This window comes from Haemaphysalis longicornis, unplaced genomic scaffold (assembly GCF_048455015.1).
Source record: "Haemaphysalis longicornis isolate Haplotype H1 unplaced genomic scaffold, Haemaphysalis longicornis Haplotype H1 scaffold_4, whole genome shotgun sequence".
Taxonomy (NCBI): Eukaryota; Metazoa; Arthropoda; class Arachnida; order Ixodida; family Ixodidae; genus Haemaphysalis; species Haemaphysalis longicornis.
The window spans coordinates 223717035-223736772 of record NW_027526361.1 but is presented as its reverse complement, the minus strand read 5'-3'; the positions used below and the strand labels follow the sequence as shown (position 1 = coordinate 223736772).

At 49.6% G+C, this 19738-nt stretch overlaps 2 protein-coding genes across 2 annotated transcripts in view; one reads left to right on the top strand and one right to left on the bottom strand.

The window, feature by feature from the left end:
* The window catches only part of LOC144178086 (uncharacterized), a 41200-nt gene that overhangs the window by 9509 nt on the left and 11953 nt on the right, over positions 1–19738 (top strand). The gene's annotated exons all lie outside the window — the stretch shown is intronic.
* LOC144178908 (uncharacterized) lies at positions 1898–6742 on the bottom strand. Its single transcript, XM_077707048.1, has 2 exons — positions 3683–6742; positions 1898–1912 (listed from the first exon to the last, which is right to left on the bottom strand). The coding sequence occupies exons 1-2, from the start codon at positions 6617–6619 to the stop codon at positions 1898–1900; spliced, it is 2952 nt and encodes a 983-aa protein (XP_077563174.1). The 5' UTR covers positions 6620–6742.

Sequence of the window (19738 nt, the reverse complement as noted above, 5' to 3'; positions counted from 1 at the left end):
TCTTTCGCGATCAGCCACGTGGCATACACGGCGGCGTACCACAAGTGGACGCAGACCGACAAGGCCAAAATAGACATTATGATCCGAAGAATGTATAAACGGGCACTAGGTTTAAACGAATCGACGAACACCGAACGACTGCTGCAACTGGGCGTCCACAACATGGTGGATGAGGTCATCGAGGCACAGCTAGAAGCACAACGAGAACGACTGGCAGCGACCAAGACGGGTAGAGCCATCCTCGATACCCTGGGCTACGGCTGCCAGATTACGGGGAGGCAACTCCAAGACGTAGAGGAAAAGGTGCGGGAGAACGTGCGGGTGAGTCTCATTCCAAAGAACATGCACCCAGAACGCAATCAAGAACGACGACGTGCAAGGGCAAAATACATAATCGAGCAGTACAGTAACGACCCGCGAACACGGTACGTCGATGCGGCAGACTATGGCCAAGGCAGGTATGCGATGGTAACCATAAACGCAAGAACGGGAAGGGTGGCAAAGTCAGCGAGCGCAAAATGCGAGAACGCCACCGAGGCAGAAGAGATCGCCATAGCCCTGGTGATGTCCGAAGCCACTTGCGACACGATCCTGAGCGACTCGCAAGAGGCCGTCCGCAACCTGGCGAATGGCCGAGTGAGCGGCAAGGCAGCCAAGATAATCGAGAAAATGGGTGTCCAAGAAGAAAGAAGAGTAGAAATCAGATGGATTCCGGCGCACGCGGGCGAATGCTCACCGTACACAGCGAACCACAACGAGACGGCCCACAGGGAGGCGGGCGCTATAACACACCGCGCCCTCAGTGTGGGGAGGCGTCCCGAGTGGCCGTGGTGGGTGAAGACTAAAGACAGACCCAGGGGTTACGGCGAAGCACTAAAGAACATGCGGCTGATGAGAAGAGCGTATCCGCCGCCCCACCGGGCGCTGGGTCGTGAAGAGGCAACGTATCTCAGAAGGCTACAGACGGCGTCGGTCACGTCACCGGCAGCGCTACACCACATGTATCCCGACTGTTAGAGATGAGGGGCCCTTGGGTTGTCTGACTCGTTCAGGCCCGCAGGTCCCGGCTCGCCATGGTGTCGGACTAAAGACTCGAGATGACTGCTTAGGAGGAAACTGTACAGGAGGTTTATTCTACATGATGACAGTCGAGACAGGAGAACAAGAATAACACGAATACAGTCGTTTAAATAGAGTTCGTATTCCCCAGATCCCTGGCTAGGGAATTTAACTTCACACAGGTTGTCCAATCAGGCGGGCAGTGGACGACACTTGATGTACCGCCCACGACATGAGGCGTGGCTGATGCACACGGGCCGTGGAAAGATGACGTGGATATTCACCCTTTCCATCGAAGGAAAGGGTGAATATCCACGTCATGGATCGTGTCTTGTGCCGGAGTTGCACCACTTTGCGCAAGTCTTCATTTTGGAGGCCCCGTGAGAACGGAATTTCAACACGGCTCCCAGCACGTGAAGACAAGCGACTTCCTGCTCTCGCCGATGGTTGGAAACCGAAGAGCTTGGGCACTTGAAACTGCAGCTTCCTTTCGGTGGACCCTTCTTTCATACGTGTATGAAGAAAAGAAGTGGCCCGCAGCGTCCCATGAACCCAGGATATAGAAGCCGCCACTTGAAACCGCCGCCGCCGCTGGCGCCAGGGTTTCTTGCCTCCTCGTGCCTCTGGGTGATTCATCCACACACACTTTGCTCTAGGGCTTGCGAGGAATTCCTGTGTTGGCCGATCCTAACAGCTCCTCCGCGGCCCGAAAAATCTCGAATGGCCAGCGTTGACGACCGCTGGGCAGGAAGAGATGAGCCTGGAACTGGGTGTAGGGGCCGTCTTCCACCAAGGGACATACGATCTTGAACAATTAACAAAGGGAAGCACCAGTGGGCTATCCCATGCAACACTGCACCGCCCCACACGCAAGCGTCCAGAATTCGCCAGAGAATCACCAGGCTTCTTGCACCGACAACGAAACACTTTACTACAGAAGCTATGATTTAGGCTGAATTTTGGTGCCGCCAAAGCAAGGGTATAGGTCCTGTAGAAAACGCCATTGGCCGACTGCCCTAAACAAGGTTAAAATAAAAAGAAACCCCGGAGGCGATCCAACTGAGTTGCCTCATAACAGTCGGCTCAAGCCATCCGCATTCGCATGCAGTTTTCCCTTCTTGTAGCGTACAGAGAAATTATACTCCTGGAGAGCTAGACTCCATCTGAGCAAGCGACCATTTTTGGGGGACATTTGCCTCAACCACGTGAGAGGGCAATGGTCGGTCTCAAAGATGAACTTTGCTCCATACAAGTAACACGACAACTTCTGCGACGCCCATACTAAACAGGCGCACTCTTTTTCCGAAGCGCTGTACGTTTCCTCTCTACAGGTCAGCTTACGGCTGACGTACAGAATCGGGTGTTCTTCGCGGTCGTCGCCCACTTGACTTAAGACAACACCCATTCCTCTATCACTGGCGTCACACTGGACTATAAACTCTTTAGAATAGTCAGGGGTTCGGAGCAGAGGTCGGCACATAAGCACTGCCTTGAGACTCTTGAATGCGTTTTCTTTTTCGGCATCCCAGGGTACTTTAGTGGGTGCTCCCTTTCGTAACGCGTCAGTTAAGGGGCTTGCCAGCTGTGAATAGTTCGGGATATACCGCTGGTAATATCCGACCAGTCCCAAAAAGGATCGAATGTCCGTCTTAGTTCGAGGCTGGGGAAAGGCCACGATCGGAGCAATTTTTAGCTCTGATGGACTCCTAGTTCCCTGGCCGACAACATGGCCCAAGTAAGCCACGTGAGCGCAACCAAACCTACACTTTTCCGCCTTCATAGTTAGTCCGGCCTCTCGCAACCTAGAAAACACGCTCTTAAGGTGTTCTAGATGCTCTTCCCACGTTTCTGAAAATATAGCGACGTCGTCCAAATAAGGGAGAGCAAAGCCCTGCATATCCCTGAGTACGATGTCCATAAGTTTCGAGAAACTGAAGGGGGCATTCTTCAGCCCAAAACTAAGCATTAAGGGTCGAAAGGTGCCAACCGGCGAGATAAAAGCGGCATACCTGCTCGCACTTTCTGAGAGCGGTACTTGCCAATATCCGCGCACGAGATCGAGGGTGGAAATGAATTTTGCGCCGCTCACCCTTTCTAGTCTTTCTTCTATGTTGGGAATGGGGTATAGTTGGTCCCTGGTAATAGCATTCAGCTTTCGGTAGTCTACACAGGGACGAGGCTCTTTGCCTGGTGCCTCAACTAAAATCAGCGGTGAGGTGTAGTCACTCTCAGCTGGCTCTATTACCCCCAAGTTAAGCATGCGCTGTATTTCAGCTTCCATTATCTCCTTCTGCCGAGGTGATACCCTGTATGGTTTTGACCGTATCGGCTCGTCAGACGTGAGCTCTATTTCGTGCGTCAGGAGGTGTGTCTTTCCTGGACGGCTGCTGAATCGATCAGCGAATTCGCTTAACAGCCGCTTTAGAGCGTTAATCTGGCCCGAACTCAGAGATTCTGTATTTACAGAAAGAGCCACGATTTTCTCCACGCTGACGCTATCTCCTGCGTTCTCCTTCCAATCTAAAATCTCGCTATCGAGCTCCTCGGGTTCGTTTAGCATTAGATTTACGATCCCGCTGCGTTCCATGTACGGCTTCATGAGATTGCAGTGATAAATTCTCACCTGCTTCCCTCTTCCTGGAATCTTTAGCGCATAATTCGTCTCAGAAAGTTTCTGCATAACTTCTACAGGACCGTCCCAGTGAACTTCCAGCTTATTTTTCCTCGATGGCCGAAGAATCATGACGCGATCGCCCACGCGGAAAGTTCGAAGGCGGGCGTTTTTGTCATAGTAGACTTTGGAAGCCTCCTGGGAAGCTTTCATATTGCGGTTTACTATCTCCCTCGTACTGTTAAGGCGGTCCAGTAGCTGAGGCACGTACTCTACCACTGTCTGGTTCTCTCCTGTGCCCTCCCACATTTCTCTCAGCATTCGGAGGGGGGAGCGCAGGGCTCTTCCGTACACAAGTTCCGCTGGGGTGAAACCCGTAGCTTCGTGGGGAACCGTACGCAAAGCGAATAAGGTGGCCGGCAGACAGTTCTCCCAGTCCTCTTTGTGCTCATAGCACAGAGCACGTAGCACCCGCTTTAGAACCGAATGCCATTTTTCCACACTGTTAGACTGCGGATGATACACTGAGCTGTGTAACAGCTTTACTCCGCACCTCTCTAGGAACGTGGTAGTCAAAGCGCTCGTAAAAACAGTTGCCTGATCCGTCTGGATTTCGGCCGGAAATCCTATACGCGCGAACACCGATAGAAGAGCGTCAACTATCTCTGAGGAGCTCAGTTCTTTCAACGGAATGGCTTCGGGAAATTTTGTGGCTGGACACAGCATGGTAAGCAGGTACTTGTAGCCTGACTTAGTCCTGGGCAAAGGGCCTACTGTGTCTATTACAAGCCGACGGAAAGGTTCCGAGATTAGTGGCACAATTTTCAGTGGAGCCTTCCATGTCTCCCCCGATTTGCCCACACGCTGGCACGCATCGCATGATTTCACATAGCGCTCCGCGTCTTTGAAACATCCTGGCCAATAATATTCCATTAGCAGCCGCTCTTTTGTTTTATTTATCCCAAGATGTCCTGACCAGCAATTCCCGTGGCACAGACTCAAAATGTCCGCTCTGTACCTTTCAGGCACGACTAACTGATCGAGTGTTTTGCCTTTTTTGTCCTGGTAGTGGCGATACAGTAAGCCTCCTTTCTCATGCACAGTTATATTGCGTCGAGCAATGCCTTCTTTGGCCGTAACGTGCAATCTCTCCAAAGTGGGGTCCTCTCTCTGTTCTTTTATTAGTGACTCCCGGTTAACCTTAAGAAGGCGATCAAAGTTGCGTGAAGCTGGAGATAACACTGCCCCTTCAGAGCTCTCTGCTTCATTTGCTGCCTCAGTGATCGTCCCTGTTCGGTCATAGCCTTGTGCATCTGTCTGCCTTTGACAACCCGTCACTTCTTCCTCCTCAAGTGGTTCCAATGGTAGGTTGGCACGTGCCTCTCTGGCTACCTTAGGTTCAGGAATCTGACTTAACTGAGAGGCGAGCTGGCGAGTCTTAGACCTTGTCAGAGCTTGCACCACTCCCTCTCCGAGTTTCTGGCCTCCCTCGTTAAGCAATCGATCCGATCGATTTGAGAAGAGGTAAGGGTATTGAAGTGGCAGGGCCTTCGAGACTGCGGCTTCAGTGATCAGCTCCCCAAACGGCCCGCAAATCCTCACCCGAGCCATTGGCAGGCATACACTGTGTTCCTCCACCGCCTGTTTTATCCATGCGACTTCCCCCGTGAAATCGTCTGCTGCAACGTAGGACGGATGGACAACATCCATCGTTGCGGCGCTATCCCGAAGCACGTTGCAAGGTTTTCCATTGACTTGCAGTTTGTGCAAGTATGGCCTAAGGAGCTCTAGATTTTCGTCGCTTTCATCGACGCACTTGAACACTACCCTAGGTTTGGTGCATTTGGCTGCAAAGTGCCCGACACCATTGCAGTTGTAGCAGCGAAGTGGCCTACTAGCCTCAAACTCTTTTTTTCCTGCTTTGTCTGCACCCTCTCTCTTCGACTGATCTTCCCGCTTTTCCGCCATTCTTTTTGGCGCCTCCGCCTGCACGGAACTTTTCGAAGAAAGGTTCTTTTTGCTGGGAACATGACTCCGCGTCACGTTTCTAGCGTGTGATGCACTCTCATCTGTGCTCAACCTTCTGCGAGTAGCGTACTCTTCCGCTAGCTCTGCGGCTCTTTCAACTGTGCCGACATTTTCCCTGTCTTGAACCCACAGCTTCACCGCTTGGGGGATGCTTCGATAAAATTGCTCAAGGCAAATGCATTCGACAACTCCATCGCGGCTTTCATAGGCCCCTGCTCCCTTAAGCCACTCCAAAAGGTTAGTCTTAAGGCCATACGCGAAATCCGGATAGCCCTCGCTGTCGCCTTTGCTTGAGCTTCTAAAACGTTGGCGGAAAGCTTCAGCTGAAAGCCTGTATCTCTTCAGCAGGCTAGCTTTCACTTTCTCGTAATCCGCCGCATCCTCCGTACTAAGTCTCGCTATCACTTCAGCTACTTCACATGGCAAGAGTGTCAGAAGCCGTTGTGTCCAAGTACCGCGAGCAAAGTTCTCCCGTTCACAAGTTCTCTCAAAATTTCCTAGGTACAATCCTATGTCCCGTCCAGTTTCATATGGATGCATGTACTTATCCATCCGATACGATACTGCCTCGCATGTTCTTTCAGGAGTCTCGGCTCTCGCGCTACCGCCATCTTTTCGTCTTTCCTTTTCAAGCTCCAGTCGCTTTAGCTCTCTTTCCGCTTTTTCAGCTTCGCACTTTTGCCGTTCCTTCTCTTTCTCCCACTCTCGTTCAGATTCCTCCTGAAGTCGTTTCTGTTCCTGTTCCGCTTTCTCTTTAGCTTCTCGAACTAAGTTCCATGCATGTACAAGCTCGTCGTTATTCTCGACGCTTTTAGGAATGATCTTGCACAGCTCTTTTTTCGTTATTTTGCTTGGCACTTCTACTGACAGTTCCTCGCATAACAAGAGCAAGTCCGACTTTGGCAATTTCATTAGGTCCATGACCCCGCTTTCTCTGCTTTGCTTTGGCTCTGCTTCCAAGCAATGTCGTGAGATTAACCCTTCTCAATTGACAAGCGCTTGATTCCCAGTGCAAGATTATTCTCTCAAAATCTGAAGCCTGGCGAATCCCATAGCAAAAGCCAAACGCTCACCCGCAGAGACAGCACGATGAGGCACGGTCCATCCCACCGCTGCCACCAGTGTTAGAGATGAGGGGCCCTTGGGTTGTCTGACTCGTTCAGGCCCGCAGGTCCCGGCTCGCCATGGTGTCGGACTAAAGACTCGAGATGACTGCTTAGGAGGAAACTGTACAGGAGGTTTATTCTACATGATGACAGTCGAGACAGGAGAACAAGAATAACACGAATACAGTCGTTTAAATAGAGTTCGTATTCCCCAGATCCCTGGCTAGGGAATTTAACTTCACACAGGTTGTCCAATCAGGCGGGCAGTGGACGACACTTGATGTACCGCCCACGACATGAGGCGTGGCTGATGCACACGGACCACTCGTTCGATGGAAAGGGTGAATATCCACGTCATGGATCGTGTCTTGTGCCGGAGTTGCACCACTTTGCGCAAGTCTTCATTTTGGAGGCCCCGTGAGAACGGAATTTCAACACGGCTCCCAGCACGTGAAGACAAGCGACTTCCTGCTCTCGCCGATGGTTGGAAACCGAAGAGCTTGGGCACTTGAAACTGCAGCTTCCTTTCGGTGGACCCTTCTTTCATACGTGTATGAAGAAAAGAAGTGGCCCGCAGCGTCCGATGAACCCAGGATATAGAAGCCGCCACTTGAAACCGCCGCCGCCGCTGGCGCCAGGGTTTCTTGCCTCCTCGTGCCTCTGGGTGATTCATCCACACACACTTTGCTCTAGGGCTTGCGAGGAATTCCTGTGTTGGCCGATCCTAACACGACGAATACCCCAATGCCCAACGCAGCGTATGTAAGAAAGGGCCGGCCAACCGGTGGCACGTCATGTGGGATTGTGCCTCCGACCCAGACGGCGCAAGTTTTGAAGAATACCCGGCGGACCTCCAAAGAGGCATTGAGTCAAGCAACAAGACGGATCAAGCATGGGCCATTCAGCAGGTCTTCATTGCGCTCGACAGGCACGGGCTCCGCAAAGGGGCTAGCGCTTAGTAGGGCCGCAAAGAAGATGCGATGGTGGGCCACGTCGGGGCGGGGGTCGTAACAGACCCAAGCCCACTGCAGGTTTTATTGAAATAGTCATTTCCAGTCCAGTCCAGTCGTCCTGGTCCTTATGCAGCGTGCACAGTCCTGAATATTCGACAGGGCGGTTGTGACGGCATGTCACAGGGCTTGGATACGTATTCGTTTGGAGGAGCCGCCAGACCACTGATTGCGTTTTGCTAAGGGCCATAAAATTTGTACGGTTGTCAGGTCCAGGCCATTTAAAGAATGCGTCATGCCTGTGACAATATTAGCCCTTCAGTAAAATTTCGAACGGCCGTTCTGGAGTAACTGATTATTAAGTGCGAATGCACTTCTCCTGAAGCGTCCGCCGCCGTCCGCATTCCGCCGCCGTCCGCATAGCAACAGCTGCGGGTGCGCGCGCTCCTCGTCTTCCTTGGCAACGGGGGGAGATGGGCGCTTGCTGCCTGGCCGCTGACATGGCACATACCCACGTGGGGGATTGGCCAGGAATCTCCTCGTCTTCCTTGGCAACGGGGGGAGATGGGCGCGCGCTGCCTGGCCGCTGACATGGCACATACCCACGTGGGGGTTTGGCCAGGAATCGGGCCTGAGGAGGGCTAATGCACCCGCTTAAAGGAGTACTGACACGAAATTTCAAAGCTGAGATCCGCTCTAGCAATCAAGTACAACGACAACACAAATAGGTGTCTGTGCATGGCACATACCCACGTGGGGGAGTGGCCAGGAATCGGGCGTGAGAAGGGCTAATGCACCCGCTTAAAGGAGTACTGACACGAAATTTCAAAGCTGAGATCCGCTCTAGCAATCAAGTACAACGACAACACAAATAGGTGTCTGTAAATAAATGCATCTTTCTTTGTAGTTGTGTGTGTGTGTGTGATCTCTCTTTCGCGAACATTACAGTTGTGTGCGTGTGTGTAATCTCTCGACTACTCATTAAGATCACGATATCCACCGTAATCGCGCAATCAACAACCGTGCATTCGCACTTACACACTCTCCCCCTCGGGGAAGTGCGAGGGAATTTTTTTACCTTAGCTGACGTGGAAATTTGAAACTGCGATGGCCGACTCCTGGGCTTTCTCGGACTTTGTGGTTTCTACCGTTTCACATACGATTGATTTACTCTCGGTTTGGCGATTGACGTCGCATCACGCATGACATACTCTGCTGCATCTTTGTAGATCCCGTACGGAAAATTTCGAAGCATTGCCCTGATGACTTTGGCTCGCCTTTGCCGCCTTCCCTGGTTGGGGTCCGGGTGCATATTTCTGCAGGTAACGGAAGTATTGTGACCCATTCCCGTATTTCCTGAAAAACGCGGAACTTGGTTGCCTGTAGCGAAGCGTAGTTCATTCCCACTGATTCGAGTGGTAGCAGTAGGGTAAGGAACTGTGCTAGCTGGTTTTGCATTATTGTTGACTGCGCTTCGAATTACAAGACACACATATTAGAGGAGACAAATGAACAAAGTGGACAGCAGAAGCGCAAACTAACAATTGATTTTTTATGAGTACAATATTTGCGTGGGGTGCCAAACACGTCGAAAGGGTTAGAAAATAAAAATGGAAAAGGTAAGAAAGTGAAAAAAGTTTTCCGCTGATACACACAGGCGCGAAACGTCATAATCTTGTGAAGGGCTCTTTATCTTGTTTCTTTTTTTGAGTTGCGGTGTAATATTTGCATGACTCTTTTTTCCTATCACGCCTTTCGGCCCTGTTGCTATGAGCTGCTTTTTATGAAGTATGTTACAGGCGAGGTCGGCACTACTGTGCAGAAGCTCACGCATTCGCTCTGTGGGGCTGATATGTTAAAGGATTCCCAGATGTCAAGCGTGGTCGTATTGTGGAACTTTGCCAAAACTGTGATGGCGCACAGTGAGTGATAGCGCGTATTATTCGCCTTCATTCTTCATACCGACATATGGAACTGCATCCTCCCCAAAGAACTCTTTCCGACAGCACCATGTCCTGCACTCCACCCTTCCCCCAGCCTCCAAAATGCACGGCGCCAGCGGAGGCCAATATAGAATACGGGTCCCAAGCAAATGATGTCAAAGTTCACCGCGCCACAGGCAGCCCACACAAATGCCATGAGTATTGAGCATAGCTGCATAAACGATCGTTCAATACGGCTTTCGGAAGAGCGAGCCGACGGATTCGATTATTCGGATGCCGGGGCATGATTTTTTTTTTCTTTCGGGTCGTTTGTATGAGTACGGATGGTACGGCTTAGACAAAAATTCCCTCGCACTTCCCCGAGGGGGAGAGTGTGTAAGTGCGAATGCACGGTTGTTGATTGCGCGATTACGGTGGATATCGTGATCTTAATGAGTAGTCGAGAGATTACACACACGCACACAACTGTAATGTTCGCGAAAGAGAGATCACACACACACACACAACTACAAAGAAAGAAAGATGCATTTATTCACAGACACCTATTTGTGTTGTCGTTGTACTTGATTGCTAGAGCGGATCTAAGCTTTGAGATTTCGTGTCAGTACTCCTTTAAGCGGGTGCATTAGCCCTTCTCACGCCCGATTCCTGGCCAATCCCCCACGTGGGTATGTGCCATGTCAGCGGCCAGGCAGCGCGCGCCCATCTCCCCCCGTTGCCAAGGAAGACGAGGAGATTCCTGGCCAATCCCCCACGTGGGTATGTGCCATGTCAGCGGCCAGGCAGCGCGCGCCCATCTCCCCCCGTTGCCAAGGAAGACGAGGAGCGCGCGCACCCGCAGCTGTTGCTATGCGGACGGCGGCGGAATGCGGACGGCGGCGGACGCTTCAGGCTCGCTTAAGAAGTGCATTCGCACTTAAAACACCGGGACACTCGCTTACGCCTTGCGCTAGAGCGCTTCGTGCTTCAAAGACACGAGATTTTTACAGCAAAGTAAACCTCTGGCCCCCAATGGTTACCGGCGCCAAAAATACACTTACCGAATTCATGCTTCGTCCCTCCCCAGGTTTCACGTTAGTGGAGATGACTCGGGAATTTTTCATCTCGAACAGGCTGGTAACCCAAGGATACCTGCCCTGCAAGGCCAAGGAACCTTTTTGCAGCGAAGCTGTCCGTGGATACGATCCAGCAGATCTCGTCTCCGCGTACAAACGGTGCTTGAACAAAACTCTTGAACACGTGGGCAAACTTTATAAGAAAATGAAAAAAAAAGTGGTCCTGAGGTTTCCATCTTTTATATAGTTGGCTTATGTTCCCCATAAAAAAAAACGAGCGCTCTTCCATTTTGTGAAGAGGGTGGTCAAACCAAGCCATTGCTCCGCTGTGAGAGGGAGAGAAAGGGAGGGAGAGAGCGAAAGAGAGTAAAAGTTTATTGAAAGGAGAACATTTCGGCCCGACAGTTTGATCTTAGGCCTGCTACTTCCCTCCTGGGCAAGGGTACAGTGGAGAAAGAGCGAGGGACTTGCCATGTTGGGGCGGCGAGCTAGTCTTCGTCAACGAGCAGGTGGAACTCGAACAGGTGGAACCGGAGGTAGTTGTGGCTGTACGTTCGGGGGCAGCGGCTTCGCGCCGTTTGCGCGGCCATTCGAGCTCCTGTGCGCGTTGACGCTCCCGTGTTCTCATTAAGATACCCAACAAATGTTTTTACCACCACCACCTTCTATTCGCGCGCTACTTCCTCGGAACGAACAACACACGTTAGTCTAATGGTGAGTCCAAAGGTTAGCTGATAAATGCAGTGTGGAGATTGTGCACAGCAAAGGTGGCCTGTCGCTGAACAGCGCGCGCCGCAATTGCGCACGGCTGGGAGCTAGATGGCGTGTGGGGCGAGAAGGATAAAAAAAATCCCGGGCCATCTCCACTAACGTGAAACCTGGGGAGAGGCGCAGCATGCAGTGTGTAAGTGTATTCTTGGCTCCTTGGCGTTTTTGCCCACGGAGTGAAAACAGGGGGGGGGGGGGGGGGGGGGAGAGGAATACAGCTTTGCCGTAAAAGTCTGGTGTCTTCGAAGCACGAAGTGTTCTAGCGCGAGTCGTAAATGAGTGTCGCGCACTAAAAAGTGCGCGTTACGAAGCCTTACAGCGCAAGGCGTAAACGAGTGTCCCGGTGTTTTAGTACTGTTACTACATAAGACGATGGTTACGAGGACGATGACATGAGACGCTGACAGCCCGAACCTGAGGGGCTTCTCCCCTAACAATTGGGAAAAGAGGCGTAGGCGTTGGCGAGCAGGATTATTGTTCTATGCACCGTTTGTACGCACTCACGAGATGCACCAGAAGTTGTCGCCATATGAAGCTTCGTTTTAAAATGTCTTCACTGCGGTGACCTAGTGTTTGTAGGTGAAGCCAACTTAAAAAAAATTGATGTAAGGTTGGTTCTTGTAAGCTGGTTTTCCCGCATTGCGGTTGCACAGTGAAGCATGGCCACCTACGAAGGGAGTATAGTTAAAGCACCACCTTATAGCTCTCTCCACCACTTCCGCTTATTTCGCAAGTCGTGTATACTGCTAGCCACGCGCGGCGTCTCCTCCCCCCCGCCCCCCCCCCCCCCCCCCCCCAACCCCCTGACAGTACGCAATGCCATGCGCTCTTCGGCGGCCAACTAGCAGCGCACTGGAGCCTGCGCCGTGAATGGCGTAGCCGCGATGTAATAAGACGTCGTTGTAACTACCCAGCAATCGTGTTTGTATAGTTAACCTGTGACGCAGAGATCGCGCAACTTTGAATACAGATCAAAATAAAAATACCCAATATAGCTAAATTCGTACATAGTGTTGCGACCGAGCGGGGGCATCCGATCCGAGCTCTATGGCCCCCGACATACGAGTGGTAGCGTGTATGATGCGAGCGGCCAGCCGCTGTTGCAGCCGAGAAGAAGTCCAAAAGCCGTAGGCTAACGTAACTGCTTACTTCATAGCGAGAGGTGAGCCGGAGCCAAAAAAAAAAAAAAAAACAATGCCCCGACGGGCGAGGTTACAAGACAGGACTCGAGCAGAGCGACAACATGTATTCGCTGCTCAAACAGGAATGGGTTATAGCGCTTGCGGGGCTTCTATTTATACCCAAAAGCGTCAACGGACAAAACGCCAACAAGCGGTAACACGCCACGAACGTCACAGACACAGACAACGCTCTTTCCAGAGTTCGTGACAGTCGGTAGCCTCGGCGCACGTTGAGTCCGAGAGAGGGGAGAGAGGAGGACTCCGCTGAGATCGCGGGGCCTCTGTGTCCTTGAACAAGTCTCGACGTGCCGCTGGCAACCGCCGGAGTTTGAAGTGCGTTGAAACGTGCCCCGCCGGGCCGGCAACCGTCGAAGTTTGAAGCGCATTGAAAGCGAGATGTCTGGCCCGGCTTGTCGAAACTTGAATGAACATGCTGGCGCCTGACGGCTGAAAGGCGGGGTGTAGCCCGAAAGAACCCATTCCCGTTTGACCCCTTCCCGTTTGAACCCATTCCCGAAACGCCCTTCCCGCTTGACCCGTCCCGTGTGCGCCCGTTCCCGAAACGACCTTCCCGTTTGGGCGCTTCCTGTTTCACCCCGTTCCCAAAACGCCCTTCCCGTTACAACCCGCTCCCAAAGCGCCCTTCTCATTTGAACCCGCATTGTTGCAAACCATTTGAATTTCTGAAAATATGCGTTACCGTCTTCGAAACTGTTCCCGAAAATGTGCTTACAAGCAACGGGTCATGCACTAAAAACTTGTATGCACCAAATTTTTAGGAATCGACCGGTATTTCCGGCTAATAAAAGTTTCCGAATGCCTTAAGTCGATACTGCCCTCTTAACACAAAATTTGTAGCGGCGAAAGTGTACTATAAAGATACCCAATATCTTGAGGAATGCACGCATTGGATTTTTCTGCAGTTTGTGTTCGTACGTGCGGCTGAAATTTATTTATCAGCCGCTCTTATGCTCATTGTTTGGAGCGTAGCTTTGTCTTCGGCTTCGAGAGATGTATAGATCAAAGATGTCCGTAGGAGAGACTTTAAAAAAAGGCAAAAACATGTGCAGAAATCTGATAATTGGCTACAAATGCCTTTCCTACGTGAGTAATGGGCAGATATTTTTATTTATTTACTGATACTTTACGGCCTGGTGCGGCTCATGCAGGAGTGAACATAAAAGCACATCAGTATTGGTTGGCGTAGTTTAAAAACGCCCCACACAAATAAGTAAAAGACATAAATATGTAAAAGACGCAAAGGGGTCCGAACAAGGATATGTATTGGTAATGTATTCCAATTTTAAAATAGGACGATTCAACCAGAACACATATTTACAATACGTGGGGAAAATTCTTCTAGCGATACCGAGTTCACTGTTCGTTCAATTAACGTATTCCAGTAAGAAATTGCACGAGGAAACAAAGAGAACTTTCGAATAGTAATTCAGCTGATTGGCTGCCTAATAGTCTTATTATGATGTCTTCTGGCTGAACGTCTGAAAGGCCCTTGGAGGTAGTATTCCCGCGACAATTTTAAGTTTCTGTAGTAAAGAAAATTTAGGCTAGAGACGACCCTGCACTGCTTAAGTTTTTGAAGGTTTGCCATATTATGCAAATTGAGTACGCTAGAGTGACGGGAATAAAGAGAATCAATAAAACGCAAGGCTAAGTTCATAATTCTCGCCGCTTCTCATGACTGTGATTTTTTTAGCCAGATGTGGCATATGTATCCAGATACATAGGGTTACTTTATTTTTATACTTTTTTTATCTTTTATTATAGTTTTCATCTGTTTCTTTCCGACATTGATGTACACTTGCGCTAATATAACGATTAAATGTGTTAGTCCGCCAAATACGATTTCTTTCAAAGTGAGGGTGTTTTTGCGATTTTTTATTTGTGCTTCTGCGGCGCTTTTCTGGGCTTTTTGGTTTTATCATTTTTTGGTTTGTTAATTTAAGAGACTTGTTTATTAATTTAAAAGATTTGTTTATTATTTGTTAATTGTTAATTTGTTTGTTAGGCTTTGTTAATTTAAAAATTTTTTAATTGGTATGACTTGAATTGTAACCAAATTTTGTCGTCTGCAGATTCAAAAAGTGAAGCCCAGGTTTGAAAAGCAGTCAAGTACTGTCGATGTACTGAGCATTCTATTGCAGCGACAAACGGAAATAAATGAAAACTAATATGAAAAAATTTTTTATAACGTTTCATAAACTGGGTACGTTATTCCGGGAACGGGCTAAATAAATAGGAAAATACGAAACGGCAAGGTTCTTTCGCCCCGGGTTGAAATGGGAAGGAACAAACGGGAAGGTTGAAGTGGGAACGGGTTCAAACGGGAACGGGCCAAGTGGGAAAGGGCGAAACGGGAAGGTCGTTTTGCGCCGGGTTGAAACGGGAGGGAACAAGCGGGAAGGGTGAAATGGGAATGGGTTCAAACGGGAACCTCCCGAAAGAGGCGCACGCAGTGGCTTCGCCGAACAGCAGAGGAGTGATGCGGGAAAGTACGGTGGCGCTGGCCGATTCGTAACAGTAGCAAATCTCACGACAGCGCCAGATTCGCTCTACATCCTTCTTCACGGTTGGGAACGGCTTTGAGTTTATGTTGTTTGCGATCATGCATGCAACCCTTCCTCAGTGATTCCGAAAGCTTCTATGTCGTAAGAGTCATATTTAAAAGTCGTATTAAACGTAATAAACAAGTTCGAAAGGCCAGTTTGATTACATAGAGGTGAAAAGAAAACGCAATAAAATATCAGTGGTAATAATCATCCGATACTGGGGCATCGAAATGGTCATGGAGGGATAGAGGAATATTTTCATTATCAGGTGATACCACTCGTCAAAGGATAGTGGATCCATTTGCACAGCGATTTAAGCTCATGCGAAAAACAAATTAGCGCAGCTTGCACTAGTGGTGCAAGCCTGGAGAAACAGCAGGGCTGCGGGTCCACATAGCTTCTCCCCACACTGAGATCGGATTCCAGGAGAGAGGGAACAAAAAAAAGCAAGCATGTGCACATTCATCGTACGGAGAGCGGCAACCCAACACTGCCACCCTTGACATTAACAGCGGCCAAGACTTCGTCACAGCCGACCGAGTCAAGCTCGCTTACGTCGCCTCGGGCTCCGACCCATCCAAGGCTTCTTCCCCACCTCAACGACCCCGCCCCAGAATCCCCAAGCTCAACCGTCCAAAAGCGTCACGTGGACGACACAACGACCTCCGGCGCTCCGAGGGGAGAGAGAGAGAGAGAGAGAGAGAGGGCGACCGGCGCGCTCCGTGTCCGCTGCGCCGAAGACGACGACGACGAAGGCGGGAGCTCCTCCCGTGACGCAAGCCCTAAGGCATACCTGGACGACACCGGAAGCTGCTCACGAGGCGAGCGTTCACGTGCGCTCAGTATTTTTTTTTTTTGCAAAAGCCACTGCTCTCGGCTCGTGCCGGGCGTCTCTCGCCGTGAATGTTTTTTGGTATTTTTTTTTTGCTAACGCCAACGAACCAAGCTCAAACTTAAAGGAGCCATGAAGAGAAAACAAGTTTGTTTTATTCGAAAGATTAGGTGTTTCATAGTACCCCAAGCGCTTTCCCGGAAGCAAATGATGCTTTATTCACTGAGAAATAAGGCAATTTAAGCCAAAATTTTAAATCTCCCGCTAAAATTGCACATTCCGTGACGTCAACCATGGCGTCATACGAGCCGGTCCATGAAACAGACACTTAGTATGTCGACTCCATATAGCACCCACACGCGGGAGTCGACCGAGACGGCGGCCATTTTAAAAATACTAGTAAAACCTAGTGCACCCGCAGCCCTAGTCATGGAATCGCCTGATCCGGAAAACAAAACTCTCGCCGAGGAGCTCGAGCTTGCATTTAACAACCTCACACAACTTCAACGCTCAATGCTTCCAAGTGCTCGAGCGGCAAGAGTTGTGGGATACGCGGTGGACGGGAAAGCGACCGTTCCGCGATAGCCACAACAGACGAACGCCCTGCCGTCGGCACCGCTGCCTCGTTAGCCCCGTTGCGACGGACGAATACAGACTGGTACGTATGTGCCGTATTTTTATTACGGTTAATAATAGTTCAATTTCAGTAGCAATATCGCTTATGCCAGTTGGCCGGTGTCGTGTATGGAAAGCCGTTCGCGCGAGCTCTCTGCTTCGACCAGAAAGATACGAGCGTCAATGCGCGGTGTTTACGGCATTTTTTTCCCCCAAGGTCAGAGCGCTTTTACGGCGATTTGACGAAGTCGGCGACGAGCGCCAGCATGTCCCAGGAGTGAGCTAACGTAAGGGTCCCTGCCGTAATCACTTCCTCGGAAATGAAGCGAGCACACTCGTACTTCCTTTAGCTCTCTTTCTCCTCCGTTTGCAAAGTTCACAAAACGTAGCCACTTGCTTCGCCGAGGTTCGTCGTTGGGCAGCACATGAATGGAGATCTCCTCACCGGGGATGTCGCACTCCCTCGACGATTTGCCCGTACTACATGGGCATTTCAAAACGTAGCAACGATATTTCATTGCAAAGTACTCGAACAAACTGAAGTTTTCAGTGGTTGTAAACTGGAAACGAGCTCCTGACAATAGCAGCAACCCAACACCATTCCGAAACTGCGATGACTGTCACTATCTCGTCGCTGCTTGCTGTTCCTTACCCCCCTCATTTCTATTTTTACCTTTGCTGGTTGGCGATATGACGGCCAACCTCCTGTGAAGGGATTACGATACCAAGCAAGGTCGCGGCTGTGCGTGCTGGGACGGTTCGTTGGCCCCTAAGAGCCTCGAACCCGAAAATTCGTCTGCGCGACGGCGAGATGTCGAGCTCGGCCGGCGGTAGTTTCGTACGCATTGGCACACACGCTTGCGTGTTCGTTCGGAACTTCAACCATTTACTCCACCGTTCTTTGTCATAAAAAGAATGTGCAGTATGTTTCACGGGCATTTAGCTGGCTTGCACACTGTAAGCCCTGCCTAACATGCGTTTGCTTTTGCCGGCCTCCGCCAATCACAGAGCATTCTCGAGGGACATCATAGGTTCTGTTGCGGAAAATGAGCTGGTGGGTCGCATGGTCATTTCCTTTTTTCCTAATTATGTAGCTTATTTGAGCGAAGTTTGTGTTGGTGTCGTTATTGTTCTTTGTGTTTTCTCTTCATGGCTCCTTTAAACAGCTCTGCTGGTAAGACACATATTTTTTTTCTAGTCTAATGCCCAGCAGTGAGTGAAGAGGCAATCTCTATAATTTTGCCAAGATAACATAGTTACCGTGTGTTTTCTCGCTTATACAGACGTTTCGTCGTGTTGCTCATTTTACTGGAGATTTTTGTAAATGAAGCATTTGTTTCAGCATTTGTTACTAAAAGGACTCTGCTAAGGCGAAAGCCTTGTATATATAATCGGAGGGTGACGTTGAATGACCCCGGAGTTGGCCCGAACGGTACAAAAACCCAAAGATGGCCAGAAGCAAACCGACGCACATCAGCGCTGTACAAGTGATAATTATGATTGACAAAGTTAATTATGATTGAATAAGCGCTGACAACAATGGTCAATAAGCCGGATCAAGGTGGGTTCAATGTAGATTAAAATAAATTAAGATTAATAAGATGAATAACATGGTTTAACTGATCAGTCATGATACTAATGACCAGTAAGGTGGGTTTAAAGTGGATTATAATGAACTGAAGTGGAATGAGACATATTAGATTTTATGAAGGAATAAATATAGTAATTTAAGTGGCATTGAGAAGCGCAGAATGGCGTGTTTACGTGCCGACGTATGCATAAAATGAACTGCTCCTGCTACCACTTGAAGCTTTCGCCTTCAAAACAGGCAAGCCGACTTATGAGCCCCGAGTATTTGTTAGATGAGAAAGAGGTAGTTACAATAAGGGTAGGCTTTTTAAAGACTTCATTCAGTAACCCAAACTGTTTTACTGCAATAAAAGGGGAATTATAATAGTTCAGAGATGATGTCGAGATTTTCTTAACGTTTACCCCACTGTGCTTGGTTATGGCAGGCAATATTTACCGTTTGAAGCGGGAGAACGCCACTAAACGCTTGTTCGTTGCTTGTAGTAAATTGTGGTCCCTAAAGCCTGCAAAAAGAAATGCGGGATATAGCAAGTCGGGTGCAGTTATTAGGATTAGATGTAAGACCTCAATTTCGCTGGTTAACGGCCTGAATTAAGTTGAAATCAAGAGTTGAGTTTTTAAATTGTTCGTAAGCAGGACAAGACAACGAGAAGAAAACCCAGATAATTACCGTAAGAGTCAATTCGCAGGACAAATTAACGCTGCGTCTGCGGAAAAATTGGTTTGTTTCAATCACGTGTTTCTGTAGTTCGGTAGCAATGGAACTTATTGAGCCAAGTAGAGTGTACAAAAAAATGACACTGGCCCTCACGCGCAAGACTTGAATGGAGAAGCTGTTGTAGGTGTGCATTGCCGGACAATAATGCAAATAAACAGTACCACTATTTATTTGGATAGTTGCAGTGCAAGTAATATACTTCCACCAGCTCTTCGTCATCGACTCGAGGTAGTGGTGGCGGGATCGGCAAGTATACTCTCGGGAAGGACTGGCACACTCGTAGCCATGCCTCCAATTATCCATAATGGCTTCTACAGAATGCGGCGTTCGGTGACCTCTCCAAAGCAGGGCGTCTTTTCAACTTTAGCATTACCACTGGAGTTTTTTTGTTGCATGCACGGTAGCGCTTGACGACAGCGCTGAAGATTTTTTTTCTGTTTTGATAAAGCCACTGCTCGAGCCAGCGACTCGGCGGTCGCCGCGAGGCACGCGCTGACGAGCACTCGGCATTTATTGGTATTTTTTCCTGCAAAGTCGAAATTACGGGTTGTACAAGAGCTGCGCTGTGAAAAGCTTCTGCGATTACTTGCACGTACCACTATGATCACCACAGCAATTTCCAAAGAAGATTTTAGTTGCCGAATACGAAGTGAACTTGCCGTTATACCGAGAAAGATGCCACGACTTATTCTGTCAAAACGATTCATACGGTATA